This window comes from Ictalurus furcatus, chromosome 14, assembly GCF_023375685.1.
Source record: "Ictalurus furcatus strain D&B chromosome 14, Billie_1.0, whole genome shotgun sequence".
NCBI classification, from domain to species: domain Eukaryota; kingdom Metazoa; phylum Chordata; class Actinopteri; order Siluriformes; family Ictaluridae; genus Ictalurus; species Ictalurus furcatus.
Window position 1 is genome coordinate 17,966,975 of NC_071268.1, and position 27,876 is coordinate 17,994,850.

General features: G+C 39.3%; 1 protein-coding gene across 1 annotated transcript in view; it reads right to left on the bottom strand.

Moving 5' to 3' along the window:
• The window catches only part of roraa (RAR-related orphan receptor A, paralog a), a 263,575-nt gene that overhangs the window by 88,583 nt on the left and 147,116 nt on the right, over positions 1-27,876 (bottom strand). The window contains exon 2 of the mRNA XM_053640773.1: positions 5,692-5,721. Coding sequence (XP_053496748.1) covers positions 5,692-5,721 — 30 coding nt within the window. The remainder of the gene's footprint in view (positions 1-5,691; positions 5,722-27,876) is intronic.

Consider the following 27,876-nt stretch of genomic DNA (forward strand, 5'->3'; position numbering starts at 1 on the left):
CATGCTTTTGATGAGAACTAAGTAAACACATAACTCAATATATCTCCTGGGTTCAAATGTAAAGAAAAACTTTATGATCCTGAACTGTGAATTGCCAAGTATGTTGAATTATATGCATGTTTTTGGATGCCTCCCCAAAAGGGGAGGGGGCCATTAATTTCACGGGAGAACTTCAAAGAATTGAATTCAAAGAAAGAAGTTCCTTCCATGGATTTATTTCATGACTATGAATTGGCTATACTCAAACTCCACCCATAGTTCTTTCTTCAAGAAAAGAAGTGCTGGGTAAAAAAGCAGTGAATGGAGGGATAAGTGGCCATATCAGTGGTCATCAAGAAGAAGAGTGAAGTATCTATTATCTCCCAGAGAGGACTTCTTTTTATTACAGGTCAAGCTGTGTGGGGATCAGGAGAGGCTGCTAGCCATAAGCTGCCCCTCTGCAAGGGGCTTGATTACTCAGGCAGGAGTGGAAAAATTAGCTGAAGGAGTGTGTTCAATGTGTGTGTGTGTGTGTGTGTGTGTGTGTGTGTGTGTGTGTGAGAGTGTGAGTGACCATGAGAATACATGCCCCATTTCCAAGGATTCCCTCTATATCTCTACAGCCTCTAAGTGTAAAGGTCTGCATACCCTTAGGACAAAATTAAGAAGACAAAAAACCCACTTTATAGCAACAAAACATGTGCTAAGTTTCATAGATGTTCACAGATGTGTTTCACAGATGTTCCCTTATTATCAGAGGTCATTAAAAATAGTTAAAGAAGTTATCAAAACATTGTCATTGACATTAATAGTGAAACAAATTCGATCCTTTATGGTACAAAATGGTCGACTGCCATTTTGTATTCTTTGAGCAGATTTGGTTTAAATACTTTCCTCCCTTTCCCATTTTCCTTAACATACAGTTGCAATTAAAATTATTCGACCCCCATTGCAAATCAGGTTTATTGTCAAAATGTAGACTTTCAGCTGTTTGCAATGAACAAATCAGACAAAAGCAATTGAAATAGTTCAACACAACGAATGCTTCAAGTGGTTTCCCCGAATTCAACTGAAAATATACCTTATAATGATTTCTCCAGTTTCAGAATGATTCAACCCCTTCATGGCAAACATCTTTAATACTTAGTAGAGCACCATTTTGCTGTTATGAACTGCTGCAAATGAGATGTATAGCCAGACACCAGCTTGGCAGCATTCCTGAGGAATCTTAGCCCATTCCTCATGACCAATGGCCCCCAGTTCAGTAATATTCTTGGGTTTGTGTGCTGCAACCGCCTTCTTCAAATACCACCAGAGATTTTCTATGGGGTTCAAGTCAGGTGACTGTGATGGCCCTGTAGAATCTTCCAGGACTTCTTCTGCAACCAAGCCTTGGTGAAATTTGAGGTATGCTTGGGATCACTGTCCTGTTGAAAGGTCCAATGACACCAAAGCTTCAGCTTCCTCACAGACGGCATGACGTTTTCTCCTAGGATTTCCTGATACTGTAGTGAATCCATCTTGCTTTCCACACGCTTCAGGTTTCCAGTGCCAGAGGATGGAAAGCAGCCCCAGAGCATCACCGAGCCACCACCATGCTTGACTGTGGACAGAGTATTCTTTCTTCATTATTCTTCCTCCAGACATACCACTGATCCATTGTGCCGAAAAGTTCCAGTTTTGTTTCATTGCGCCACAGAACAGAATCCCAAAACTTCTATGGCTTATTTATATGATTTTGAGGCGACTTTTCTTATGCTTTTGGGTCAGTAGTGGTGTATGTCTTGGAGTTCTGGCATGAAAACCTTCTGCGTTTTGTACATGCCTTACTGTGCTCACTGAAACCTCAGTGCCTGTTGCCACCAAGTCTTGCTGCAGGTCTTTTGCAGTCACTCGAGGGTTTTTCACAACCTGCCTTCTCAGAAATCTGGTTGGAGCCGTTGATAGCTTCCTTTTTCTGCCCCGTCCAGGTGTTTAATGTATTTTGGGGGCAGTGGTGGCTTGGGGGCAGTGGTGACTTGTGGGGAGTGGTGACTTGGGGACAGTGGTGACTTGGGGACAGTGGTGGCTTGGGGACAGTGGTGGCTTGGGGACAGTGGTGGCTTGGGGGTTAAGGTTACTGATCAGAAGGTCAGGGGTTCAAGAAGCACTACCCAGCACTACCAAGCTGCCACTGTTGGGCCCTTGAGCAAGACCCTTAACTCTCTCTGCTCCAGGGGTGCCATATCATGGCTGAACCTGCACTCTGACCCCAACCTCCTAACATGCTGGGGTATGAAGAAAACAGAATTTCACCGCGCTGTATTGTATATGTGACCAATAAAGACTCATTATCATTATCATTATTTTTTACCCCTAGCCAGTTCAGTTATTTCATGTGTTCCAGCTCAAGCACACCAGGTGCAATTAGTTGCATCAGGTGTGTTTGATACAACACCTGTTTTGCATATTTGTGCTCTTGTGAAGGATTCTATTCAGGGGGTTGAATAATTTTGAAACTGGAGAAGTCATTATAACGTGCATTTTCAGTTGAATTTGGGGAAACCACTTGAAGCAATCGTTGTGTTGAACTATTTCAATCACTTTTGTTTGACTTGAACGTTGCAAACAGCTGAAAGTCTGTACATTTCTACAATAAACCAGATTTGCAATGGGGGTCGAATAATTTTGATCACAACTGTATCTGTTACCATGCTGTTTGATGTCATACTCTGGGTAAGTAAACTCAGTGATCTCCAGAATTATTGGCACTGTTCAAAAAATTAGCCAAAATATTTCTAAATTCAGTTCAATTCGATTCAGTTTTATTTGTATAGCACTTTTAACAATGGACATCACCACAAAGCAGCTTTACAGAAATATATAAATTCACGATATAAATTTAAATGTATAACTTTATCCCTAATGAGCAAGCTGAGGTGACAGTGGCAAGGAAAAACTCCCTGAAATGATATGAGGAAGAAACCTTGGGAGGAACCAGACTCAAAAGGGAACCCATCGTGGTGACACCGCCTAGTGCGATTATAAATGATTCCCTTCCATAACTGTGTGCAAAAAAAATGCAGTTGTACAGGAAATTCATTATAGTTTTCACGTGAAGTAAATTTTGATGAAGTTATCAACTGTTTACAGATGGAGACTGGAGTACAAAACTGTTCATGGCAATTTCAGTCCTAAAGCTATCATGGCAATTGTAGTCCTAAGCCATTGTACTGGAGTAAAACTGTTCATATCAACTGTAGTCCAACATCATCTTCATGGTATTTATGTGGTACCATCCACAGTAATCTCATTGATCTTCGGGTTGCCCATATGTGGCCATATAAACTTTCTGAAAGAACTTCCCAAACTGCACAGACTCAACCTTATCAAGTGTCATTAGAACAGCAACTAACATTGTGTATTGTGTTTAGATGAAACTAAAACGCTTGTTCAGGAACAACATTAGCACGTTTGGCAACAAAAGGGAATCATACAAGGAAACACTTGATAGCTCATTGTCACTCTTGTGAAGATTGATGGCATCATGAAGTCTGCCAAATACCAAGATATTTCAGCTTCCTGGTTTCCTGTGCCAGGAAGTTCAAACTTGACTAACAAGAAGAGCTAAACATACTTTCAAATCAAAAGAAACATCACAAAATCAGTAGACTACAATGACCATCTCAGTCTCCAGAATTGAACCCTACTGAAAAGCTGTAGTCTGAATTGAGGGAAGTCCACATGCACAAATCTAAGAATATAAAGGAGCTTGAAATATTTTGCATATATAGAAGTGGACCAAGATCCCTCTACAAGTGTTGCCAACATTGTTAGACATTACCAGAAGTGACTCAGTGCTGCTATTCTCTCCAGGGCAGACGTTACAAAATATTAAATGTAAAGATACTGATAATTGTGAAACCAGTGTTTTGTAGATAAAAGTACACTTAAAAATGTTTTGTGTTCGGAAAATAAAAAAAATATACAATGTTCCTATATGTTTGAGCCTAAAATATCATTTACTGCATGTATTATTGTTTTTATGAATTATATTTTTGAATAATTCTGCTGTACAAAGAGCATTGTAACTGTGATGATTTATTTTGTGTCATTCCTCTTGTTTTTGCCATATGTGTCACATGGGACATGAGGCAGGGGACACCCTGGACGGGGTGCCATCCCATCGCAGAACACAATCGCACACACACTACTGACAATTTGAGATGCCAATCAGCCTACAACACATGTCTTTGGACTGGGGGAGGAAACCAGAGTACCTGGAGGAACACCCCCAAAGCACAGGGGTGCAAACATGCACACTCAGCACACACAAGGTGTAGGCAGGAATCAAACCCCCAACCCTGGAGGCGCAAGGCAAACATGCTAACCATTAAGCCACCATGCCTCTCGGAATTCTTTTCATTTGAACATAAATTGTAAAAATCAAGGCATGTTTTCCTTTATTTCCATTCAAACAACATGGGGGGTGCACACATTTGCACATGCAAACAATGCAATGGTCTATAGAATGTAAATAGCAAATTTGACTTTCAAATGGTATACAAACTGTAAAACACATCTACATTATCTTCCACAGGCATTAACTGAGGCAAATACTGAGGCACGTGTTCTTACTGAGGTGTTACTCAGCTGTTAGAACATGACAGACATAACCCAAGCCTCATTAGCACTTTACAGTCGATGAAAATGTCTGTTCTCCTTGTAACTGACAAGACCTTTCCTCCCACTATTACATGTCCTTTGAATCATCTCTACTACACAGCATGGCTTTGACCCAGGACCTCAGTGCCAGCATGCTTCCACCTCTCTCTCTCTCTCTCTCTCTCGCCTTTCACCCAGTGACATGCGTCATTACCATTTCTTTCACTGAGATTAAATAGTGCGGTCCAGACTGTGTCCGTGGCTTTGAACCTGCTCTTCTGAAACATGCTCTTTGATTTCGCTTCCTCGCTCTTAAGCAGGGGCAATCGGGGCTCTAATTAAGATAGCAGTAGGCCACTGGATAAAAGGAAGAAAGACTAACACTCTTTACTTGAGCAGAATATGAAAAAAAAACCCCTGTAAAATATATTACTTTTTGTTTAAAAAAAAAAAAAAAGAGTGACCAAGATATCTAACAGGATGGTGAATTTATATGGAATTAAAAGTGCTGGTATTATTTAAAATTCCAGTGGAACTTGTGTATGTGTGTGTGTTTTTTAAAATCCTAAATTATATCTACATGGCTTTAGGCCTATTATCATATCACAGTTTCATCATAGTCTATTTGCTTATAGCCCACTCCATCCTGCAACAGCTTTTTGAAGGAGGAGACTGGAGATAAAAAACTTAATCCGTGAGATTTGCACGCTCTCTCCAGCTCTGAGCTGATGTCTATCTCCCCAAGCTAGAATGTGAAAGGCAGTTCAGAGTTTTTAACCTCCCTCACAAAGGTCACATGCAAACCACATCCTTGTTTTTCAGTTGCAAGCAGAACAGACAACAGAATGCTGCCAGAAAGTGCTGGAATGAAACAGTCATATGATCTGTTTGAACAAACTGGAGCTGTTCAACTGGTCATTACAGAAAGGCCTCCTGATGAACACAAAGTACACGGGTCTCACTTTAATAATCAACAATCAAAACCATTTGAACTATTAAAAGTAGGATTTACGAAGCTTGTAAACCCATTAAAAAAACTGAAGCTTGTGTAGAATATTCAGTACTCACAAGTATGCGTCTTCTTTGTTACTGAAATACCTGAAACACAGAGGAATACCCTTGTTAAATACAATCACATATACATTGCATTAACAGCACTGAGCAGACGCCCTTATCCAGAATGACTTTCAGAAGTGGGTTGTAATCTCTGTCAAAATCATATCCTTATGCTAGTACAAATACAGTAGGTCAGGGTCTAAGAAAACTATCAAGCTAAAACTATGGTAGAGAGGAGTTAATACAACATCCTGGTACCGCAAAAACAGTACAAGTTGAGGGTTATTTTTAAAGTTAGTTATTCATTCATTAATAAAGTGTAACCTGTTTATCCTAGTCAGGGTCACGGTGGATACCAAGCCTATCTTGGGAACACTGGGCATGAGGGCACTGGGCATACACCCTGGCTGGAATGCCAATCCATCACATGAGACCATGCACACACATATTCACATTCACACACTCATTTACACCTTGGGGCAATTTATAGTCGTCAATCCACCTACTGACATATGTCTAGGAGGAAACTCAGACAAACATATAACAATAATAATGAAAAAAAAAATTGTTCCTCAAAAGAGCAGTTGAGAGACGTGTCAAAATGCAGCACAAACAGCCTTGTTGAATGTAGCAACTCTAAGTCCTGACATTGACCCGAGGCCAAAGGCTGCTGTTGACTGTGACAAAGTTGCTCAGTGCTGCCACAGGCTGTGCCCAGGCAAGGTCAAACAGGTCAGCATGCAGTCACAATACCAACCAGCCAATTGCCTCACTGTCATGGCTGACCTCTGCGTGATGAAAATGAAGAGTGGGGCATGTGTGGAATGCTAGGCAGACCTGCGAGTCTTCTCTCGGTCTGTAATCAGACCCCACAGACTACGAGTACATCTTTACACCTGATCTAACAAACCACTATATTGTACTGCATTGTGGTTGAGAGTCAGTGTGCTGTGGATTTGTCTGGGTGTGTTCAGTGTGATGTGTATTTACTATACATACTGTATGTCTTATGCATATGTGTACTGTATATACCAGTGTGGTGAGGTGATGGTGTCAGGAATGTGGATACCATGGTTCACTAGTAGCATCTGAAACTCTCTGGGAATACTAAGCTGACAGAAAAAGTGGCATTGAAGGAGTAATCCCCCTGAAACTCCTGCCTACAATTAAAATCACACAGCAGTCAGCATCAGCTTTAGCCTCCTTTAGCAATGATGTCAAGCGGGGGCTAACAGTGACACGAGTGCTCTGGGCAACAAGCACCACTCTCCTAATTCTCTTAATTCTAGGAGCTGGTGTGTTATCACACAAGCCTTACATGAAGCAGAGATTTCTGGTGTAATTATTACACCAAGTGTCCAAGGAAATTTGCAATTGTTTGGTTTGTTTGTTTGTTTGTTTGTTTGTTTGTTTAAATCCTGCTATTTTCTTGCTTAGCAGACCCTCAAACATCACAAATGTGGTCATAATGTGGCCATGCAATATTTGTTTTCTTTCTGCGCAATAAAAAAAAGTAGGCTTTTGTTTCACTCTCTAATGCTGGTTTATATTTGTATACTCTCTGACCATAAATCCATATCAAAATGTATTTGGCTTTTTTCTGAGTGCGAGTATAGACACTGAGAGGTTCTCTTAGGGACACACACTGAAAACTTGCTTGACCCAACCACAGAGATTAATCGATACAGGAGTGCTTGAGGCTGATATGCTATCAGTGTGTGAGCAACACACAAATGCATTCTTTTACACACTAGAGTGAAACAAAAACAAATTAGTGGCTGGTTATTTAATACAGTGCAACTGGCAAGGCTGGTAAAAAGGTAAAAGAGCAACACTGTAGAATGCAATCTGAGTCAGAGTCGTGTCTCTGCTCGCTCTCCATCCTCATTCTTCAGCGATATGTTCATCTCCATTTCTTCCCAAATCACAACAGCCATTCTGAGAATGTCACATAATGATTTGAAAACCAACGTCTGTGTTCGCAAATCAAAACGATGATACGGTGCTAGTTCAAGAAAAAATGGCCTGTTGCTGAGGGAGAGGGGAGGGGGAGGGGTCACCCCTCGCCCATTTCCTCCTCTGTGTGTCATTCAGATGCCAGGGAACCAGTGAGTGAGTTCGGAGCAGGAGGTGGATAGGCCCTGACACCTCTCGAGCCTGCCAGGTTATATGTGTGCTCTGTTGGAGGACAGAGTGAGGGTCAGTATAGAGGTAAATCTATCCTTGACAGATGGGGAAGCCAAACATCGCAGAACATCATACAGAATGCTGATAATGCTGCTCTTGGACATGAACACATTATCACTATGCTCTGATGAGAAAGAGCCACAAGACAAATGGTTTCCTTCTTTCCTTCTTTATTTCCTCACTTGCATCCTTCCTTCCTTCCTCCCTCCCTCTGAATGAATGAGAAGTGTGTTGAATGAGAAGATAATTACTATGCATGAAACAGCAAGGTAAGTGTACCTGACTCACAATCATAAAGACGAGCTTGTTGCAGTTCAACACCGACTTCAGGAAAGTCAGCTCAAGGGTAAAGAGTTATTCATGATCATTTCTGCTCTTTGCATCAGCCATTGTGTAGGAAACACACTCACGAGTCATACAACATGACCTGATTAATCTCCGATCTCTTACCTTCAGCGTTTTAACACTTCAGATGTAAAAAAAAATCGCATTTAATTCATGCTTTAAAGTCATTTTCCCCTATTAATGATGTACTTCTTACATTCACTGCAACTAGTTTAAAGCACTTTTTCAGATATTACCTTTTATGTAGTGCATTACGTAGCTGTTTGTGAATGTAAAAAGTCTGCAAAGTTTCAGAAATCAAAGCGCACGAAAAATGGAGTTATTGTCTCCCAAAAGAAAAAAAAACGATTCTGAACAGCTGAAACGAGTCGTTAGTAATTCCAGACTTACTTCCTGTACTAACCTACGTAAGTTTGTAACAAAAAGCCCCGCCTCTGGTTTTCACTGGCTGCTCGCAAATAACATATACTTTGACCCGCCCTCAAACACTACAGTTAAGACTGCATCCTGAAAGAGTTAGGTTCATGTCTAGAAGATGTTGTTTTCTGCACTGCAAAAGCAAAAGCACTTCGCATGGACTCCTTTAAAACGATGTAAAACTTCGCGTGGACTTTTCAAACGATACCACAGCTGAACTCAATGCGGGATTTGTGAAACGAATATTCATTAAAGATGGGACCGTACCCACTTTATTTGGACCATCTTGCGCCTCTGGATCACAACCTGTAAGTTTGATTAAATATTTATATATATATTTTCTACTGAGTGTTCCAAATGCGTACTTTTGTGTTGTATACATGTACAGCCAGTGCACAGCTGTTAGCCTCTGCTAATTAATGAAAACATATGGCTGTTAAAAACAATCACTGAAAAAAAATCATATTTTTCCCATGAAAAAAATCTTGCCGTGTAGGTAATCATTCATTACAGTGTTTTCTTGTTTTACATTTTCTGAGACTAGCTGACACTGTACATGTTACAAATGAAGAGCGAAAATAACTTTATCAACCCAAAAACATGCTTAGAGCAATGCTGATTAGCCAGGTCATGACTACTGAGTGCCATCAAAAAGTCTTAACTTCCACCATATTAGAAGTGTTCTTAGAGATCAGTTGTCTATAAGTGAGTAGTGGAGTGGAGAAGAGCTTGTCTCCAGGCACTACTGTCTGCCAGACAGACTGTATGTCATAATTCCAGGTTCCTTAGCGCCTGACAGCAGATGATGATCATGGATGGTTATTGTCAGGTTACCTCTCTTGTGGAGAGCAGCCATGCTACTCCAGGGTTCAGTGTGCCATGACATTCAAAGTTACAGTCTCCTTCATGTAATGGAGCAGTCCTCTCACCAAGCTAATGGGAGCGATCCATTTAACCTGTGGCAGAAATACACAAACGAGGAAGTTCCTAATGCGAGGCCCATCCCGGGGGGATGTACACGGATACCGCCCGCTCTCCCCCCCAGGCTGCTGCCGATCTGAACGCTTGATTCATTGACTGCTACTTCTCACTTATTCTCATTCACTGCCGTGGAGACGAGGAGGGGGATGAAGGTTCTCTTGGCCTTGTAAGGACACACCGAGTGCAAAAACACTTGAGAAAAATAACACCTAAGTGATGAGTAACCCAAAAAAGAGGTGGAGCCCTCACAGGTCGATGGGGTAGTGCATGTAATTTGACTTTAAAGATCACTTTAATTAGTTTGGTTTTTTTTTTAATCTGGCAGCTTCCCAAAAATATTTATTAAAGGTAGAAAAGATATACCCTTGAGACTACCACCACAGCGACAAGTGTACTTGACTTACATGGAAGAGGGCATCGTCTAAGCCAAAGTGGCCTTTAATTCATAAATTCCCATGTTCAAGGTTGTTTCTAAAAGATGACCAATTCTGCTTTACTCTCAGATTGCTTCTTTTCAGTAAAGCTCACTGGTCCAACTTCTTATTGCGTGAGGTGCTAACCCTAGTGGCATGGTGTGAGCCAAAAACAGGCAATAATCAATAAAACACAACCCATAGAGGCTATTACAGGTTATGTACACTACAGTAATTTATGAATTTCAGGTTAATAAATAAAATAGACAGTTTGGCTTTACCTGCCGTTCAAAACGATACTTTATTAATAATTTATCTGTAAAAATTTAAGATCTGAATTATACAACACATTTTAGTTTCTTAGACACAGAAGCGCTTTAGAGATCAGAAAAAGCATACACACACACACACTCACACACACACACACACACACACAATATATATATATATATATATATATATATATATATGCCTCAGTTTCTTAGATAACGAATAGTATTTGGATTTAGATACAAATAACATAGATAACTTGAACAAAATCATAGCTGATTTTGTTTGGGAGGATAACGATAGTAAAGGAACAGAAAATTATTCCTGAATGCAAAATGTGTCAATATAAACTTGACCTGTAATGTTAATCTAAATCTGTCTAATTAAAGGTCACATTTACATGCACTCTTGTTTGGGCAGTTATAGGTTGCTGGTAAGCAATGAATATGACACAGTGGGTTTATCCTTGTTATATGAGGTTTCTGGAGTTCTGGCTCTGGCTCTGTGGAGACTGTAGTGGAGACTGTAATATAATATAATATATATTCAGCAAAAAAAAAAAAAAAGAAACGTCCCTTTTTCAGAAGACTGTATTTGAAAGATAATTTTGTAAAATCCAAATAAGCTTTACAGATCTTTATTGGAAAGGGTTTAAACAATGTTCTCCATACTTGTTCAATGAACCATAAACAATTATTGCACATGCACCTGTGGAACTGTCCTTAAGACACTAACAGTTTACAGGCGGTAGGCAATTAAGCTCACAGTTACAATAACTTAGGACACTAAAGAGACCTTTCTACTGACTCTGAAGAACACCAGAAGAAAGATGTCTAGGGTTCCTGCTCACCTGTGTGAACATGCCATAGACCTGCTGCAGGGAGGCATGAGGACTGCAGATGTGTCCAGAGCAATAAACTGCAATGTCTGTAATGTAAGACACCTAAGACAGTGCTACAGGGAGACAGGAAGGACAGCTGATCGTCCTTGCAGTGGAAAATTACATGTAAACATGTCTCTGCCCCAGACATGATCGAGAACTTGCAAATGCCTTGGTGGAAGAGTCGAGTAACATCTCACAGCAAGAACTGACCAATCTGGTGCAGTCCATGAGGATAAGATGCACTGTAGTACTTAAAGCAGCTGGACATACTGACTGTTACTTTTAATATTGACCCCCCCCCTTTGTTCAGGGATTCATTATTCCATTTCTGTTCCTCAAATGTCTGTGAAACGTGTTCAGTTTATGTCTCAGTTGTTGAAAGTTTTTATGATAATGCAAATATTTATACATGTTAAGAAATTTGCTGGAAATAAAAGCGGTTGAATGTGAGAGGATGTTTCTTTTTTGATGAGCACATACACACACACACACACACATATATATATATATATATATATATATATACACATACATATATATATATATATATATATATATATATATATATATATATATACTGCACATTTATATTGTAAACCTGTTATTTGTATAAATTTGATGAAAGTATATAAAGTGAACAATAATGATTTCAATTGTATAAACATAGAATCAGAGCAAAGGGCATATATTTTCTCAAGTTCTGTCAAAGTCATGCCAACATTCTTCCTGACACACTTAGCCTTATTATACTTTCATAAACTTCCAAATGCAAAAATGCAATGATTAAAAAAGCATAATGATTCTCATCATCTGCCACTCCCTAATATTCTAAAACACTTAAGTAACTCCATGGAGAGGTCTCTGTCTCTCCGGGGAGGTTAAAGAGAAAAATGACTTCTTCATCTCCAGGCGCTGTTATTTCTGGTCATTTCTAATTGGTTTTAACTAAAAGCAACCCAACTCTGCTGGATCCACAGGTTCCCTCTAACCACACTGCTGCACAGTTCTCTGCAAATAGCAGATTTACATCCAAATTAGTTTTAGAGGACATAGAAATTATGCTGCTTTAGTGTCAAGACAGACCAAAAAAAAAAGGAGAACAAGATAAAAACCAGACACTAGGTTTTGGCATGGGCTATAAAAAAAAGGGATAGAAAACAAATGTCTCAGACGTAATAATCCAGTGTGGAGGTCATAGCAAGTCAGAGCATCATAAGGTAAAACAATGATCCATAGGCCATGGACAATGCAACATCTACCCCACTGTCGTGCTCCATTATTGGGGTTGGGAGGCTCCAGGTGAGTCCTGAATACTGTCTTGAGGCTCGTGAATAATACATGGCAGCCATAGGGATTGACATGAGCCCAGGAAGGGCACCCGAACAGCAGGCATGGCTGGCAGGCAGATTGGAGGCTCAGATGGAATTTTAATTGTTCTGCAGGGAACGCAGCCGATAAGCGTTATTGTTATGCTGAAGATGCAGCACAACACAAACCCATTCAGCCAAGTGCTTAAACAAATGACGATTACAGAGAAGCAGTCCCTTAACACACAGCAAGACTGCCCGCCCAGACTCAGGAGTGGTTCAAGGCAGCAGAGTGTGAACAAAACCACTGGATAGTAACGAAATATGGAAAATTCATATTATTTCCACATAAAGTGATATGTAATTGAAAAAGTAAGCCAATGTATTGACCAGATTATGCAGGATCATAGGTTTTGCAGCAAACGAAATACAACATAAAACAAAGGCAACCTGAGTAAACACATCATAGAGTTTTTATTTTTACATTTTTTTAATGAAGCAAAAAAAAGTTATCCAACACCTATCACCAATATGAAAAACTAATTGCCCGCTTAAACTTAAAATCTGGTTGTGCCACCTTTAGCAGCAATAACTGACGCAGTTAAATGCTTCTGATAACTGGAGATCAGTCTTTCACTTACTTCTAGGACTAGGATTTACTCCTATGCTTTGGATCATTGTTTTGTCAAATTTGTCTCCATTTTCCAGTGCCTGAAATACCCGAACAATTTGGGATAGTTTCTGGTATTTCTGTTTGGTTTGTTTTGTGAGCTGTAGATAGGATGGAAACATTGCTGAGACTTGGCAACCCTGAGAGTACAGCACATTAGATGTCTCTCTCTGCCCCCCCTAACACACTGTGTTCTCACACTTTTATGTTCCCCTTAATCTGCTCCTGTCCCATGCTGAGCTCCACATGAAACCTGAAACTACTATGGCCTCACTACAAATAAAGATACATCAGACCACCCTCTGGTTTTGCTGAGCACTCTTCAGTGGCATAGTACTAAATCATTATGAGAAAATTATTAATGTAGCTGTATTTATGAAAATATTGGCTTATTCAAAGTGTTACAATGTGTTCATCTTTATTTCTTCAAGTTCCTCTTCATGAACCTTCTATAAACTGCTTATAAAGGATGTTTAATATTGGTTGGAGATTAAATGTGACAGCACTAGTACTAAGCTGTTTGCACATATTTTTTCAGGTGTATTTACATATGTATTGCAGTTGTGTCGCAGGACTGGCGTATCACAACCATCCATTCAATTCACAACAAATACATTCTGTGCTTCATTTTTATCAAAGAAACTAATGCCCAAAAGTACACCCGTGTTAATGAAACATATTGGATGGGGACAGCAGAAGTTGGGCCAGCTGTAATTACAACACAGCTTAAGAAAAACACCATGACATGATACAGAAGACCACTGAAATAACAGCCTTTTTATAGTTATCCAAGAGGATCACTACCGTACAAACACTCTTCTGTAAATTTACTGGTTAAACAATCACTGAAGATGATTTTAAATAAAGGTAACAGCATGTAGAAAGTGACTGTGTGACTTCAGTTTATTTCTGGGCATCTCTGACACAGCATGTGTGGATTAAACTCCGTGTTAAAATGGAAGCGTAACTGCTTCATGTGACGTGTCTTTCACACACATCGAAAACACACTATTCAACAGAAACGCAGCTGGTTTGAATTGGCCTTGAGCCTAAATATACAATTTGGAATGTGAACTTCTCTCCCTGTATGTATTTGAGGTAGGGTTGCTCAAAAGTGGGAAGTCAGCATGAAGAGAAATGGGAAGTGCATCTAATTACATATTCCATTTAATGGACTAACTTTGACTAACTAGAAGTGGTCAGTGTTGCACGATATTTTGTCCACCTCCCTAAAGCATGTATGAATTATCCCCCATACATCTGCAACATTTTTTAACTGTAAATTTTTCTTATTAACGCCCCCCCCCCCCCCCCCCATTTTAATTTCATTTCAATCTTGGTTTAAAAAAAAAAATCATTTAGGCAAACTATGCTCTTTAATATTGTTTGTCCATTGGGATGCTTTTGTCATCTCTCAACCAAGCCTACATTACAAACACAGTCAACAATTCAAACAGGATTTCTTTTGACATCGCAAATTTTCTAAATGTCATATAAGTTTAATTACATACTTTTTACACAAAGCAGCTCATCCTATAGCTTTTTTGATGACAGTTTCCACCATCTTACAGACGTTTAAAACACCATTTTGCGCCTAATGTAGAATGCACGATGATATGCGGTCCTAAATGTATCTTGCGTGATGAGCTACAGCTTTACTCAATTCAACGTTAATGTCAAACACATTACAAGCACATTTTGCGCTGAAACTCCTCACGTACCTACATCTGGCCCTGCGTTTCACTGGCATTGGCAGTGTAATATCTCATTAACACAACGTATGATCCATAATAAACATTGCTATAAAGTTTCCTGCATTTTCATAAATAATTTAATATTGCATATAATGATTTATGGATGTATTAAACATGTTATGAATGCATTAATAGGTAATTATGGGTATGGCTACACAGAAAGTGTTACCAAATTGATTTGTCGGTTTATAATATAACTCACTTCCTTTGGTATAAATCATACAGTACAGGCCAACATATAGAACAGATTCTTTCAGCATTTTCCAAGAAAAAAAAAAGCGTCAACTTTACGTAGCATAGATTTCAACTGAGAAAACATCTTTTTTACTTTATTCTCTGCAAACTTCACACTAACAAGCAATGTCAAAATAGAAAATAAATGGACACACTGCATTTAATAAGGCATTCATTATTTCTCATTATTTTTCATTATGTCTTTTACTAGCCAAGTTAAACTGAGGGCCACTGAGCATTCTCATCATTTTAAAAGATTTGAGTAAAAAAATTAATAAATAAAAGAAGATACTTACTCCACTATCATGTAGGTTCATGTAAATTATTCAGACATTCATGTAAATGTCACTTACGCTATCTTGTATTAGTGTTTGGAAATTTCAGCAAAGGCCACAAAGATCTCACTTACTGTGTTTAACACCTGTGAGAAGAAACAAGTCTTTACCCCCCCCTCCCCCTCCTCCTCTAGATTTCACTCACTTGCGGTCAAGGGTGCCAACGATGTTTGTCAGCAAAACTGTAATGCAGAAAACCACAGCAATACACCACATGGTTTAGGTGCTTCCTCAGAACATGCACAACAGTGATGCATGGCTACTGAATGTTTTCTGAATGCTGGACGCTGATTCTCAGCCTGGCCTTTATGACTCATATAGAAAATGGTGAGAAATTCCACCCATGGCTGTTTTCTTTATTCATCTCAAAATGTCACAGCTGTAAACATCTTATAGGAAAGAGTGTCTAGCTGCAAAAAATCTGAATGCAGTCCCATGGATGACTGCAGAGCCACCACATATCTGTTTTTTCCCCCTCTTTCCTAGACCATTTATGTGAAATCTATAGTATCTCACATCCTGAAAGAAAGAGTGGGCCGGGGTGCTTTCCAAATCAAACCACATCTTAAAATGCAAGTCTACCACCATCTCTACATCCTACATCACCTCATTTGAACTGTTTATCTAATTCTCTTTTACTTTTATCCTATGCTCGCTCTACCTCAGACTCCTCAGTGTGGCGGAGCAGACAGAATGTTAAGCAAGCAGGTTGAGCACAGATGAATTAAACATCCCTCATAATCCCTGTCGGACACTCTGTCTCGGCTAGTGAAAGCTGGAGTGTGGGTAAAGAAAAGTGCAGAAGTCTAGAGAGCTTGCACTGCCCACAGAGATAGCTGCCAAGACCTTGAGCACAGGTGCTGCTTTCAGATCAACACTCTGGACAGTAGATGGATTTTAATGTAATAGTACAACTGGGATAATGAACTTGGCCTGTGCTAAGCCCCGGCCAATAATGCTAACCGCCCCAACAACTCTCTCAGGTAATAAGTGCTTCATGAGTGGAATTACAGGTCCGTCGATGATCCAATTAATATCACTGAACTGCTGTGTAGCCTCTGGACCTGAACATGGAAATTGTTTCTCAACATATCTGCCAGTACAGCAGAGGCAGAAGCTGAAAGTAGCACTACATGACTGTCATCATGCCTGGCACTTTGCACGTCATCTATTTTTCATGTTTTTCATAATTAAAAGCTTAAGCTTGTGCATGCTTTCTACATGCTCAGAAAAGATCAAAAGATACCCCTTTTAGAGACCAGTGTTCATCAGAGGAGCCCCTCTCTATGTCCCCACTTGCACACACACTTAAATCACCTCACAATTATGCCAACAAGAGATCAGTCAGAGAGGCTGGCAAGAAATCGAAAGCATGGTAAATAAATAGATAAATAAATATCAGGGAAAATGAATACTATATTATACTAGATTCTTCATGGATATACATTATGTAATGCATAGTGCCATCTGCATAACAGAGTTATATATTTAGTGAAAAACGAAATAAATTTCACATAAATGTCCGTCTCTAAGCAAACTTCTTAATAGAACTCATAGTTATAATATAATGTATGTAATATAAATAGAAGATTGAAGATGTTTATTAATTCTTTTGTCCCATCGATGCTAAAGTAATACAGCGTTCTGTCTTATTTTCTATATTTCTGAGATGAGCACTTTCCTTCTCCTTACTTCTCTAGGGCGGCTGTGGCTCAGGTGATAGAGCGGGTTGTCCAGGGTTGGCGGTTCGATTCCTGGCCCACATGACTACACATGCCGAAGTGTCCTTGGGCAAGACACTGAACCCCAAGTTGCTTCGGATGGCAAGCTAGCCTTGCATGGCAGCTCTGCTACCATTGGTGTGAGTGTGTGTGTGAATGGGTGAACGAGACACATTGTAAAGCGCTTTGTAGAACCTTACAAAAGTAAAATGAGTATAAGATCTGGATCAAGACAAGAACAGCATATTAAGTCATATGCCTTGAGCTATCATTAGATACAACGCTCTTGTTCATGCTTCCTCTGCTGTGTTATCTGAGTGAAGTTAAACTATTGTAAATCCATACAAACAGCTATTCTCTCTGTCATAATTGTCCAGGGTAAACCAGAGCTCACAAAATTGACTAACCAAAAATCTGCAAATAAAACACAGGAAATCACACTGTTTAAAAACAGAGACCTACAGCCCTAATATATACTCAGTAGCTTCCATCACTGCTTCCTTTTTAGGTCCTGCCAAAAAAAGGAAGATATGTGTGAGGACAGACACAAGTACATTACAGCTGTGTACATGGTGAATCAGACGTGTGTAAATAATGACAGGCAACAGATGCAATGAGAATTAGCTCGGAAAAAGAAGTCAGCATACATGTCTCTCTATTACATCCTGGTTCGAATGTTGTCCGAGTATGCCGCTTGGTTAAGCTCTCATTAGTGACATTGGCTCAGGCACAGCCTGTTCTATTGGTTCCAGTGAACCTCGGCCACAATGCATGCCTTAAATTTCCCATGTATAGGCAAGTGGTATGTATAAATTTAATATACAACACATACATTTCCACTGACAACTGACAAACAAACCACAAGCACAATAATGAACACTTTGATGTGCACATGGGTACATAACACCAACATAATCTTTTCATCCTGTTAGGGGGTAGAAAGTGGCATATGGTTGTGTTATGATACAGGCAGGATGTAAATGTGTAAACTCAGTCCAATCAAACAGGGGCAAATACAGTCAAAACACAGGCAGGCAACCTCAAACAAGAAAAATACGAATTGTGGAATGTGAACTAGTATTAAAAGACTAGGAAATTTCGGAACCAGGAAGCACTTCCAAAAAAACAAAAACAAGGCTCGGATGTGACAACACTACATGCATGATGAGACTTTGCAAACAATGACACAGGGTACACAAACTAATCAAAGACTAACACGGAACAGTTAAACAAGTAAGAGAAATGACAAGACATGGTGGAGAAAGGACTAGAAAAACAAACCACAACATGAAGTTTGTTACCATGGGAACAGCAACGCAAAGGGGGAAATCCTTAGTCTTATGTCTAATGTCACCTGACTCATATGTTATATACGGGGTTAGAGGGTTACTTTAAAAATGTATTCTGTTACAGTTAGAATTTACTCCATAAAAAATTTCATCAGTAATGTAATCCAAGTATCACAATATGAAAGTAATGTAATCTGATTATTTTTGGATTACTTCAAGGTCACATATGCAAATAAAGTCAAGAGAAAAGCAATATGATGTAAAATACTTTTATGTAGAGCTAATTTTAGAGCTTAAAATCATGTTCGATGTTTGGATTTGTTTTAAGAAAATAAATAAATAAATAAATAAAAGACCAATGTCCCTGATGTGGGTAACATTACATCACAAAAGCTAGGGTGACCATATTACTATGAATTATTTTGAATGCAGATTTTAATACACTGAAAAAGACACACTATTAGCATCATATATATACACACACACACACACACACACACACACACACACATATATATATATATTCCTACATTCTTTTGACTGTCCATGGAATAAAATAAATTATTAGATACCACGAGTCTACCTTCTGCTGATTCTGCCATCATTCACACATTTGAATGGCCATGTAATAAGAAGCAATGTGATAACATGAAATTAAAAATGACCTTATATGGCCATGGGCATTGTTTCAACTCAGGACAGCTGTCATTTGCTGCTATCAAGCAACTGTTTGATGCCGCACACAACAGCGCTTCACCTTCATGCATTCGCTGAGAGTAGGATAATGGTTGAGAGGCAGGAATTTGGCCAGTAGTTGCTGCAAGCCTTTCAGAATCGACCAATTGGTGTGAGAGAAGGCGGGAATTACAGAGAGGGGTTAAAGCAATGCAAACATGCGTGCACATGACGCAGTATCAGACCATAAGCACATCATAACAAAACTAAAGCAGAATCACGGACATTTTCTTAAATTTAGAAATCCCATCCGAAAAAGATGACATGTCCGGGAAAAAGAGTACGTATGGTCACCCTGACAAAAGCATTTCAGAATACAATTTTGTGTTAATTTCCACCAAATGCGCAAAATTTATTTGTGCATACACCAGGAGGTTGCTCATGTAAGCCACGACTGGCGAGAGAGTACGCTAGCAGCTATAAATGAAGTAGCTGTCTATATTGTGTTAAATCATAAGATTAATTTATGTGATTTTAAATGAAAACAAATGTAATCCTGATAGTATTCCCATTTTTTACTAAATGTACCTGTAATCTGATTACTTTGTTTTTTGACGTAACTGTAACAGATTACAGTTACCAGCGTTTTGTATCCTGATTATGTAACACCGTTACACGTATTCCGTTACTCCCCAGACCTGCTTATATATCAACTTGAGTAAGGCAGATATCTTGAAAACAATAACACAGAATAAGCCTTTATAAATATTGATGTAAAGTTATATCAGGAAAGGCTTATGAAGGTTGAGCCCTATGAACCCGACCCTTCAGTAAAGTGATGTTCTCCACACTCTTAAATGACGTCTCAGTTATCCAGGTTAGCTGTACAGCAGTGATTTTATTCTGTGCGTTTCTCTGACACAGAGCACCCAAAAGTAGCTAAAGCAGACTCTTTTAGTTCCACACTGTTTAATGTTTTATCACTCGCTTAAGCGTTAGTGTCTGTAATACTTCATGGAGGCTGAACCACTGTCATTTCATCATCATCGTGTTATGGTATTTAGGCAGGTTTATGTCCGCTCAGTAAAACAATGGACAATGTTTAGGTCTTCAACAGGAAATGTGAACACTGGGCCATGCAAGATGGATGTGGACATCATAGGAGGCAGAGATAGGATGTGCACAATGCTGAAACCCAAACCGCATGCTTTTGCCGAACCCTAATGTTCTGAAGCACAGGGGTTAGACACAGGGCACGATCAAAAACCACGCCTTCTTCCTACTCTCTTACGCAATGTATAAGAATAGTAGTGTTACAGTGCAGTAATTATTAATCACCATTCCATTAGGTGCTAGCATTCATCATAAACATCTTAATTAATTTACAATGTAAGCAACGGGGGGATTACAGCAACGAGGAAATCTGCTCTCCATCTATAGCACTGGAACAGATCAGGATTTTAAATTTTTAAACACGCCTTTCATGTTCTCCAGAGCACGGAAAAAGCCTTTGAACAGTCAGCTTGTTAGGAGATGCATCTAGCAGCAGCACTACTTTTGAGCTTCTCACAGTTCGTTCAGCGCTTGGGTTCAGGTACTAAAGAGGCCCCGGACGTGTACACGAAACCTCCTTTTTCCTCTGTACTTCTCTACCATTTCCTATTCCTCCTTTATTAATGTCAGCCTTTTCATTTGCTCTCTTCTCTGTGCTTTCACTCTTTATGTCCAAACTTCTAGAAGGCAGCTCTGTTCTGCTCTGTTGACCATCATGCTTCTCTGTCTTGCATCTCATCACTGCACATTAACTGTGAGTATAACTGTGTATGTAATTGTGTCTAACTGTGAAAACAGTTAGACACAAAGTGGGGCATCTGTTGAGAGAAATCTGTGTGGAGGCTGGAGTTGTAGGTGAGTGGCTTCATACCATAACATGGCCATCTTTACAGTACATATGTGTATACGGGTAAATAATGGCGAGCTGAAGACGCAACCCATATTTTTCTCTTTCGTATCTGGACGGCTGAACAAGCTACAAGTTAAGGGATTTACAGAAGCCTTTTCAGAATACAGAGGTTTTCTGACCTTTCTCGAAGTTAATAGCATGATTTAGGATCCTTTTTGTGACTTTTTTCAACCAAATTTAATCTAACAGAAATACACAAATCAGACAAATCGGGCTGAGACCGATATGGGTATTAGAAGTCCTAGAGCAGTGGAAGGGCAGGTAAGGTCAGACACACGGCTTGATGAGTAAGTAGAACATGATAACTAACATGACCCATTGCTGTCAGTGTTGACCCACATGTGACAAATGAGCACCAAAGTGCTTTGTGCATTAATTGAAGTAAAATGTCTGTTCTCTCATATTGTCTCCCCGGAGTAATATAACCGTGCACTCAGACTTTTCATTTGCTAAACATGTCTCTTTAAACACTCTGGCTGAATGTATGTGGCAGTCGTCTTCCTTCCCCCACCCCTCCATCTTTTCCTCTGCCTGCTGAATATTTGAGTCAGTCAGCCTGACAGCATTCAATGCTAAAGCACTCCCAAGGCTGATGATCAAAGTCGGCAGTCAATTCGCATTACAGGGCATCGATTTAATGTTTCCTAACCTAATGCCTGCTGAGGTCTGAAGGATATCACAGTCCATCACATTCTTATTTTTCTCTTGGCTGAATAGAATATATATATATGTATGTGTGGCTCTGTATGATTAATGTTGATGTATATGGCTTCATATTAAACCTCAGTTATAGTATATTTCTGGAAGCAGAGTGTTCGGATAGTTACTATAATTAATATCCACAGTTTACAGACTGTATTGTTAATTAATTTACACATTGTATTGTATTTTTAAATAGAAAACTGTATGCACTACAGTTGTGTCTGGTAAACGTTTTTGCCACATTAATTTACAGTAAAATTCATGATAGCCTAGGTTTAATGTATTATTAAAATATAGTCCCATCTGCTAAGCACATTTAAAGTATCATACTGGTTTGAACACAGCACTGTCGTGTGGAAATGATAGAAATACTTTGCTGTAAATATAGATCATGTATAACAGATGTGAATGAAATGTCAGACTTCTCTTAGTAGTCGTATTACTGTGATATCTTTAGGTTATACAATGGTTGTATTTTTGAGATTTCAGTATTGCTCAGTCATGTATTTTTCTTTGCTTGATCACTTTCCAAAAAAAAAAAAAACACCAACATGTAAATTACAAGTCAGATGGCCTTACGTCCCATGTTCAGCCCTGCAGCATTCTTTTAATCATCTGATGTAATAAAAGTAAGAATGCCTTGCCCTCACCCCTCTGTGACTAATATGGTATCTCCTGTCGTGCTGTGGTGGAAGGGAATATGTTTTTTTCTTCTCCTTCTTGTGCAGGAAGGGAGCCTGTCGGAGCGGATCAACATCGCTGACACGGCACAGTGACACACTGACCCACAACTGCTGCGAGAAAAACTTGAGGTTTTACTGACAGCAAAATAAATAAATTAATAAATAAAAATGCTATTGATTTATGTAAGAGCTGCAGTCTGTGAAGTGCATTAGTCATCATGATGGTGGCGACAGGGCAAGGGGCTCTTTAATTATTCCACAGGAGTCAGACAGAATCAGCGTTCCATGAAGAGCCAACATCGATTTCCCTTCAGCGAATAGGACACACTAACTGTGTGGCAGCTCCAAGCCCAAGGCAGACAGGAGAAATGAGTACAGTGCTTGGTTATACAGTTAAATATGAGACCTCAGTTTATCTTTAAGACTATAAAAGACTTTATATTGCAATTTTCCCCCTTACTCAACCGACTTTAATGGCTGAAATATTTGAGTTAGATGATTTAATTTTGAGTTATATTATTAAATGTTATTTAATTGATATTAGGGTTGGGAAATATGATGATATAATATCAACATCATGACCAATTATGTTACAATACACATTTTAACATTTTTTTTGAAGAAGAAGAAACTGGAAGCAGCTGATCTGATGTTAGAATTCAGTTAAACTTATGTAAAATTATATTCTAAATCTATGATTATTATTATGATTTCAAAATAATTTGTTGTTATTGTTAGATTATACACTCAGTTTAAAGTAATTTAGACATAAAAGTTTTTCAGTTTTTTTTTTCTTAAGCACTTGTGTTTTGCTTGTAATTGGTTATCAAACCTACGTATCATGATATGTCATGTATCCTTGAATGCCTTCAATCATTGTGCTATGATGTTTTTATGTTATATTACCCACCCCTAACTGATATTATGTTAAAATGTGAACTTCTTATTAGAAAGTCTTTCCTGTCCACTGGTCTAAACTGTCAAGTAATAACAAAAGCACAACTTTTAAAGGGTGAAACCCCTCTGTGTGTTTCCACATGCAAAACACCACCCGAAGAAAGAAACACTGCTATACAGCTGCAGTGTACATTCACATGCAGAGAGGTGCCTATGGCAAGTCAAACATGCACTGCAGACTATAGTTAAAAATGCATCATTTTCGAAGTTCCACTGATGTTAGGCAGCCCATTTAGGTCTTTACTGCTCTTTGTGCTTACATAATTTACAGGGCTGGAAGCAGTCACGGACAGAACTGAGGTAGAAAGCAAAACAAGTGGAGACTTATGTCCAATCAGTATGGGCCATGCGCACTAAGGATGACCCTAACACCTAGCACCCTTAAGTCACCCTTATCCCTGACTGTTTTAGCCAGCCACGCAGAAGAGGACTGAACAGGTTAGCAGAGAGACCGAGATCTTCTTTGAGGCTGAGTTGAAGCTGATTTATTCATTAGCTGAGATGGACAGTGTAAAAATAAACCAGCATAAACAGAATGAACCGTGTTGTTCGTTTTTTTTTTTCTTTCTTCAATATACCACAGCTCATTTTACACAACGCACAGCATCTGTGATGGGTGTGCTTTACTCTAGTTATTAGTGCCATAAATTAGTTCATATAATTGATATTCTCATATAGCAGTCTGCCTCCCAAAAGAATTCTACTGCACAGCTCATAATAATATCCGAGCTCCCAGATGGATGGCTTTGGACTTCAGAATAATTTTGCCACCTATCTAATTCTAGAAGTGCAAGTTTCATTTCGAGCCAGAGAGAAGGATTCAATATGGCAACAGAAATGCACAAGTCATCTCACAAGTTTAAGTGAGACTTGGCTCTTGGATGCAGTGGCACAATCCATTACCCATATGGCAATAAGACTGGTGCTTTCAACGACTTTTAACTGAATTTAATGCAACTTAATGACCAAAGAACTGAAATACTACATTTACACCTGGGGCTCAATCTAAATTCCAGTATCAAGCGATCCGTTTTTAAAGAGCAAACTACATAAACTGGAAATTAATCATTTCCTTTCTTTTATGTTTGAGGTGTCAGAACTCAGAAAAGCCGATCTAAAGGAATCGAAACTTTTTTTTTCCTTTTAAGTGAGTAGAAACATGGGGAGCGAGAAAGCAATATGAGCAACATTCCTCTTGAGTGCTTCCCCCTCGCGATTCCCTCTGTTGTTTGTCAGCAAGGGTAATACAAGATATGGCCGACAACTCTTTATCCACCTGTACACAAACACACCAGATTTCAAATTTCAGCTTCCCTTTAGGCTTTGAAAGTAAGTGTGAGGCATGTATTCTCACTGTAGTGGGAGAAGAACAGAAGGTTCGACTTTGTATATTTGTTAGGACTGCAAAGCAATTCAGTTTGAAGTGTTTCGCTGATTTGTTTCATGACTTCAAAAGATATTTAGCTGTGTGCCGAAGCGAGAGAATGGAAGCTTCTGGACGCGTTTAAGAAACAGGCAGTTAGTAGGGAAGAGGAATGTTCATGTGGTCATTAGCAGACAGTTCCTTTAATCATTCCCGAAACCACCTCACACAAGCGCTCATTTGCTGGATCTTCTACAGCTCTACAATGGGAGAACTTAAGTCTCTTAGACAGTTCATTTAGTTTAATGCAATAAGGATGTAGAATAACAGAGTGAGAAGAAGAAGAAGAAGCAGAAGCAGAAGCAGAAAAAACAGTGTCTATGCCAAATCATGTCTGATTAATTTTTCTCTCCTAAATACTGCCTCTGAGTCAAAACATATTATCGAGTTGAGATGCAGAACGCCAGCCAAGGCAAAAGTGATTATTTTCATGACCTGAAAAAAAAAAAGCTATTTGAACACTGAAGCTCAAATTGTTGTACAAATTCTAAATGAATATATACAGGAGGGAAATTTTCAAAAGAATATTTTGCCAAGAAAAATAAAAGGTGGAGATGAAATTATCTGGAGGCCTCGTTTCCTTCCCCACCCCGCTTCTCCCTTCTCTTTCTTCAGTCTTCGAAAAAGAGAAATTTATTTCTGCCTTCATCTCTAAATTGGATGCAATTTATTGCCTTTCCAAAGCTCGTTTTTCACAGGCAGTGGCAGCCAATGCATATCTGCCTGCTCAATGTGGCCTCCGGTGCTAATATGAGGAAAGTGGCTGGGGGAGATGCAGTAAGGGGGATGCTGACCAAAACCAATCCATGATCAGAAAGAGAGAAATAGAGAGAGGAGTAGAGAGGAAGGAAAGAGAGATAGATAACTAACAAGTGAGAAAAAAAGTGAGGCATGTGAGGAATGAGAGAATGAGACAATGGAAAATGTGTGTCCTTTCTGATGATATGTGAGTGAAAGGAGGGATGGTGGGAGGAGAGAGGAAGAGCTACAGAACTGCTGGGTGCAATTACAGAGGCCAGTGGAGAGATGGACAGATCAGCATGCAACAGCAGGACAACAGCAGCAATGACACCACCTAGCAGTGAGCTAGCAGTGAGCTAGCAGTGAGCTGCTGTGTGTGTGTGTGTGTGTGTGTGTGTGTGTGTGTGTGTGTGTGTGTGTGTGTGTATCTGCCTGGAAGCAAGAGCTCAGGCTGGATGTAAAATATGAATGTGGAACAGAGATGAGAGAACAGGTAAGGGGTCAGTGAAGACATCATGGATATGTTGAAGGCTGGTTTATTACTTTCTTCTACACACATTCCTCAAGTCTCTGAAGGTCAGGAAAGTAAAGAAAGGTAGATGGGGCACACTTAAAAAAAAATGAAATCACTCTCTGAAACAGAAATGTCCAAACATGCCACCTTCAGGGACTTGTCAGTACTGATGTTAGAGGAGGAAGGGAATTGGCAGGGATTTCGACACAAATGTGTCTGAGATGCAACATTCATCATTAGCGTCAAAACTACTTGTTACATTTCTCAGTAGCAAGGTGGGAGCTTGACTGTTATTTATTGCTGGGAGTTAAACTAATCATAAACTAAGTTATCTTGCTGACTGAGTAAAAGAGCAGTCTTGACTATATCATTTCTTAACAAAGACTATTTAACATACACGTTTAAGTTTTGGGCAGCTCCATGGTCCATGGTTTGAACCCGAGCAAGGGTTATTGTCTATAGCTGCGTTTACATGGACAACAATAATCCACTCTTAATCTGATTAAGACCATACTTTGATTAAGAATCTACCATGTAAACAGCAATTTTTACTTACCTTAATCTAATTAAGGTCATACTCGAATTAAGCTCTAATCGAATTAAGACATGTGGAGTACTCCTGTTTTAGTCGCATTATGGACATGTATTACAGACATGTAAACACCTTAATCACATTATGAACCTCGTGTGAGAGTTTTTACCGCATTTTGCGACAGGACACGATCACACACAGCAGTGCTCAACATTTTACAGCGAACAAGAGAGTTCGGCTGCGTCCCAAACCGCATACTTGCCTACTATAGGCCTGTAGTGGGGAAAAATACATGTATCTCGGCTACTATATAGAAGGTAAGTACGTGGTTTGGGATGCAGCCCACGGCTTCAAGCAGTTGTCTATTAGCATGTATAGCATGACAAATAATTAACTGAACTTAAAGCGTTCTTAAAAAAAATTAAATAAAAACACCCAGAACTGTATACGGTACCATAACAAAGACGAACTGTAGGTTGACACGTGAAATTCTGGAGGGACGTCGGACGGCGTGGCGCGGTGACGTAATGACGCAGGCTGTTAATCTAATTATGTTCGATAACATGTAAAACGGGAACATGACAGGAGTATTCTAAAAGTGACTCATGTAAACAACTTAATCACATTATTATCTTAATCAGAGTAAGGTCAATAATTAGATTACTGCTGTCCATGTAAACGTAGTCTATGTGAAATTTTGCATGTTGTCCCTGTGTCCCATGTGGGTTTCCTAAAAAAGGTTATCTCCTTAAATGTTACATGCCCACCTTGCTACTGAAAAATGGAGTTACATAAGTAGTTTTGCTATATGTAGTGCCACAAATGGCCAATTTGCTCAGACAGCATGTTTTCAAACACATTCAAGTTGAAACTCCTGTCAATTTCCATCCCCTTCTTACATCACTACTGACCAGTCCCTGAATAGTTAGGCAGAACGTTCAGATATTTCTGTTTCAGAGAGTGATTTTTTTAAGCATGCCTGCCTCCATCTTAAGTGCTTTTCTGACCTTCAGTAGGCTTGGGAAATGTTTCTAGAAGAAAGCATAAACCAGCCTTCAACATATCCGTGATGTATTGACTAACCCCTTACCTGTTCTCTCATCTCGGTTCCACATTCATATTTTACATCCAACCTGAGCTCCCAGCTCCCAGAAACATGCTGGTATGTGGATTGGATGCCTGTAGGTGTGAATGAGTGTTT